Source organism: Lutjanus erythropterus, chromosome 7, assembly GCF_056507025.1.
Source record: "Lutjanus erythropterus isolate fLutEry1 chromosome 7, fLutEry1.hap2, whole genome shotgun sequence".
NCBI lineage: Eukaryota > Metazoa > Chordata > Actinopteri > Lutjaniformes > Lutjanidae > Lutjanus > Lutjanus erythropterus.
This window is the reverse complement of record NC_139323.1, coordinates 16,226,256-16,231,431: the sequence shown is the minus strand read 5'-3', so window position 1 is coordinate 16,231,431 and position 5,176 is coordinate 16,226,256. Positions and strand designations below refer to the sequence as shown.

General features: G+C 42.9%; 1 protein-coding gene across 1 annotated transcript; it reads right to left on the bottom strand.

Annotated features, from left to right (window-relative positions):
* Positions 1–2,316: 2,316 nt before the first annotated feature.
* On the bottom strand, positions 2,317–3,678 carry rxfp3.2b (relaxin family peptide receptor 3.2b). Its single transcript, XM_084722191.1, has one exon. It carries the CDS (start codon positions 3,517–3,519, stop codon positions 2,317–2,319), a length of 1,203 nt encoding a protein of 400 aa, XP_084578317.1. The 5' UTR covers positions 3,520–3,678.
* Positions 3,679–5,176: the final 1,498 nt, after the last annotated feature.

Sequence of the window (5,176 nt, the reverse complement as noted above, 5' to 3'; positions counted from 1 at the left end):
AATTATTCATCATGTTATCTACAGCTATGAGAAAACTATTCCCAGATATATGTTGCGTGTATCTGTACGTGTGTGTGCACAGTCGACGGGAGCAAGAGGGAGAAAAAATAATGAGCATACATTTCTCTATTTGTGTGCACACAATACAGTATAATGCACACACTAATTTGTTGCAGAGGGGTATATTCTCCTTTGAATCAGCTCAAGTCTTGATCTGCAGGTTTCCTCAAGGACAGCATTCATCTCAGCAACTATACACGCGCTGTCCTGATCCCTTTGATGTATTGTGTCATATTGTCTTACCTTGAAAAGAGACAGGAAAAAAATTTAAGTTCTTGTGTCTCCTATTGTCTATTTGTCTTATTTTTTTTTTCCAATTTCAGCCATTAACCTAAAAGTTGTGTTATTTTTTTGGTCATTCATTAATTGCACAAAAGATGTACAGTGCTTGACCTTGCAATTTTCTAAGTTTTCAACAAATAAATACTCTTTCATAGCAAATACTGCTATTCACTTTAAATGGTTTGGATTTCTTCCTGTTTGCTTTTGCTGTATGAGAGAATGTACACAATTACACCACAGAACAAGCACAGATACAGACACTGGTCAGCACACTGGACAACCTCGTCATTACTCATATTGTATTCTTTGTCTTTCCCGCATCCATTCACAGAGTATTTATGAGTGAAGTACTCATGAACTGTGAGTAGAAAGAATGGTCGATCCCACTCATGACGCCGAAGCTGTGGCAAATGTTAATTACATTTTACAATTAAATTTAACTGAGGACAACTCAGACAAGTGTCTGAATTCTGCAACTATTTGAATCCCATTCATGGTTGACACCTATACATATTCATGACAAATTACCAGAGAGCAGTACTCATATTGCCTGTCAGAGCCGGAGAGAAAGAGAAAGAGAGACTGAATGGCGAGACAGAAAGTCATTGTATGACAATTTGCGACAGAGTGAATCTTGAAGCATGCAGTGAAAGTGGGGCACGTCCCACTGGGTAGTCCATTATGATTACGTTGTTTTTCAAAAGCGAAAAATACATTTGACATTCCGTGCTGACGGAGTTGAGATGACTGCACCGTCATTGTTAACAACTCCAGATAAACGGTACTGCTGACAGTTTTCACCAGGGTTGGGTCAGATTACCTAGAAATATACTTAGTTGCTGAATACAAATTACATTACAGTTTTTGTCATTTGTAACATAATCCATTGAAAAGAAAAAATGTCATCTAATTTGAATAATTTTGCATTACTTCAAAATCAAACATTGAACCTTAAATTAAAAACATCTAAAAACCTTTTAAATACAAATAAAATGTGTTTTTGTGTGAGGCTCTTTTTTCACATGACAAAGTGAAGCAATACATTTAAGGCCTACTAAACTAAATCATAAAATGACCATGATATATCATCAGAGATTAAGGAAACATGCAAGTTGAAATTACCAGCTTCTCCAACAGCGACGCTACAGGCAGCATGTTTTCCTTTGAAATTTCCATTCCAGGCTGGAATATCTGTTTTTTGTTTGCCGTTCCATGTTTATTACAGTTAAAATTAATGCTGAATGTTCACCGAATGAGTCAGTGTGTGTTTTTGAATAACATTAAATCGGTAATGATCTTTCAGAAGGAGTAGATATTTATAGTTAAATTGAGCAATATGTTAATGGAGTCTGGCAGACAGCAAGACAGACAGTCACTGAACTCCAACTCCAGAGCGTGTATTTTCAGAACAGTAGGCTTTTGCTTTCAGGATAACGGGCTTAGCTTTACATTAATAGACAAGTGACAGTTATAAACTGCTGATCAATTTACAGAGAAGGACTTGTCCTCGCTTGTCAGTGTCCAAGTATAATATTGCACTAATGTTCAATGTCCCTGCAGCCTGCAGGCCACCTGCCTGAGTTTCCAGTCTGGGAAGGACAGAGGAGGGGGAATCAACTTACTTCAGCCATAGATTGTATATTAAGTAGGGCCTCGATCTATGTGAAATACCAGTTATGGCTCCATCTTGCGATTTGGACTACAGTATTCATTTTTGAACATTATATAACTTTTTTAGTTATTATGGACAAAATGTAATCAAAAATGTAATCCTGGATAATGTAACCATAATCTAATTATACATGTCAATTCAAATATCAGGGCTGATTGTAGTTACTAATTTTTTGTAAATTGACTACGTAATCTGGATTACATGTAATCCATTACTACCCAACCCTGGTTTTCACTTAGGTACTCTGTGAGTTTGTCATTAACTCTTCCAGTTCCTCCGTCACAGTAAGCCAGTCATCTATGTCACACATCCATTTGGACCAGCACCAGAACAGGCGGTGCCTCGGCCACTTTGGCTTTGCGGCGCAGCAGATGAGTCAAGTTCCTGAAGGATGGCGTGGCATGGAGGAGGAGCTCCTTGAGACCTGCCCGAAACTCCCGGCGAATCAGGCAGTAGAGCACAGGGTTGAGGCAGCTGTTGGTGTGTGCCAAACACACAGTGAGCGGGAAGGCGTAGGCCTGCGCGTTGTAGAAGGCCTTGCTGAAGGGCACAAGGTCAAACTTTATAAGGACTCCCCACAGAGTCAGAGCCTGATTGGGCAGCCAGCACAGAAAGAAGGACAGAACCACGATGGCGATGGATTTCGTCACTTTGGAGCGACGACTCTGCCTGCCCTGCTCGACCTCTGGGCCCGCTGCACCTGTGATGCGCCGGCTGAGGATGAACCGCAGCAGCAGCAGGTAGCAGACGGTGATGATGATCAGAGGAATGAGGAACCCCAGCAGGACCTTCTGCAGCTGGTAGAGACCCAAAAGAAGCTGTGGATCCCAGCTGCCTGAATCTGGGAAGCGCACCAGGCAGAGCTCCTCATCGGACACCTGTGCGCTGGTGGAGTAGATGGCGTGAGGCAAAGTGGCCAGCAGGGAGACCGCCCAGATGCCCAGGCTGGTCCACTTGGCCCTTGTGGCAGCCGCCCGCCGGCTGTGCATCTTCAGTGCGGAGGAAATAGAGTAATAACGTGCTACGCTCATCGCTGTGAGGAAGAACACACTGGCGTACATGTTCATGGTGGTGACAGAGCTGATGATTTTGCACATGACACGACCGAACGGCCAGCGGAAGTCCAACGCTGTGTCCACTGCCCAGAATGGCAAAGTGAGAACAAACTGGAGGTCTGTGATAGCGAGTCCCATCACAAAGCAATTGATGGATGACTGCTTCTGCCTGTAGCGTGAGTGCAGCAGATACAGAGCCAGAGCATTTCCCACCAGCCCAAGCGCACACACTATAGAGTAAACACATGCGATCATCACACGCACCACCAGGCTGGAGCTGTCTCCTTGAAATTCCACTATAGACTCCTTGGTGAGCAGCTGCAGCCAGCAGTGTAGTGACAGGTTGGTGGTGGAGCCTCCGCTACAGTTTCCAGCTGTGTCCTCTTGTAGCAGCTTCTGCTCACATGGCTCTGGAACCACTGTTTGGACTCCAGTCTCATTCAGCTGCATGGCTGCACTCTGGTGCTCACATATCACCCTGCAGAGCAAAGTTAGACAGCTATGTGTTAGAAAAGAGCGAGGAAAAAGTTTGTGATGATGGCATTTCGAGGATCTGTGTCAGGTTATCTCCCACGCCGCTGCACATGCAATCCGCTAGTTATCCTCTTCTCCTCTGTCTCCACGACTACCTACAGCTCTGCGCGCCACGGCCGTTTATAGGCTCCACGTGAACGCGCCGAGCTCAGACGCGCGGTCCTCGGCAGCCACATTATTGGACCAGAGCGAATCGACGCGCTGATAGCCGCAGCCACATCAAAGTCTCCCAGCATGTCCGTCAGAGGTGAAGCTTAATGTTTTTGACGCGACATCAGCACCTTCCAGATAATCATGTTTGTGCTGTGCCGCTTTTAATGGAAGAGGTTTGGAGACCTGGAGACAACGGTGCGCGTAATGCAGAGGTGTGGAGAGCACGACTGAGCTGAATTCTGACTCTACACGGTGCTGATAGACACTGATGAGGATGTGCAGGAGAAAGATCAGGGACATAAAAACTGTGAACTTTACTGGAGTTTTTTTTTTCCCCCTTGTTCCATTAATCTTTATTGCACGCTCATTGTAAATGAGTAAATGAATGCAACAAATCCTTGGATTTTAGTTGCAACTTTTTAAAGGACAAAGGAAACAAGGTCACGAAAATAAGCCACTGTGCTTTAAGGAACATGCTGAATATAAAGGCGATATTGACAACAACAACAACAACAACAACAACAACAATAATAATAATATATAACATATCATAATAACCATAATAATAAAGACATGCTCTCTGTACATTCTGAGTTATATAAGCTATATTAAAAGTGTTTTAGGTTGCCATTTTAAACCGTCAGCAAGTCTAATCTTTAAAGGCAGAGTATTCCATATTTTGGGGGCATAATGGCTAAAAGCAGCATTGCCAAAGGTTTTTGTGGTGACTTTGAGAACAGTTAAAAGCGCAGCTGTGGGGAATCTTGAAGCCTCTAGAAACCCAAATCCACAGTTTTCTATGGTGTAACTGAGGTTCTCATGTACGTAATAGTAAGCATAAAAAATATATTAGGAATCAGATTTAATCCAAATAGGAAATCTTAATTGCTAAAACACCAGAGTCACACAAACAAGCTAAGAGATCGAAGCAGCAGTAGTAATCATACAACTCTAGCATTCTGTGAAGTAAAATAACTTTCTGTCCATGGAGTTTGTTGGCTGTGAAGAGAGCACAGAGTGCATTTTCTAAATATAGCAAACAATTAAACTGATATTGATTTTTTTTTTTTTTAGGTGGTCCTTCTTTTTAGGTGGCTATAAAAACATTTTGCTGCTGCCCATGTCTACAGCAGTCCACAGCAGTACATTGCTTAGCTTCTCTGTTGGGACCCTCGAGGAAGCTGTCAATCAAGTGTGATCTGCCATGCTGACACCGTCTTGAGAAATGGAAATGAGAAATAGGTGCCTTAGAAGCAGTTGTGAACCCACATATGTAGTCTTATCTTACTGCCTGAATAATGCTTCCTTTAATAGCAGGAACATACTGTGCCACTGACTTTTGTTGGTCAATGATTCAGTTGCTTTCTGCTGCCTCAAAATAGCAATGCACCCGACCACACCTCATTCAAACACCAATACA

What these genes read in the sequence shown, in the direction of transcription:
- rxfp3.2b (XM_084722191.1), bottom strand. Translation starts at nt 3,519, where the DNA reads ATGCAGCTGAATGAGACTGGAGTCCAAACAGTGGTTCCAGAGCCATGT.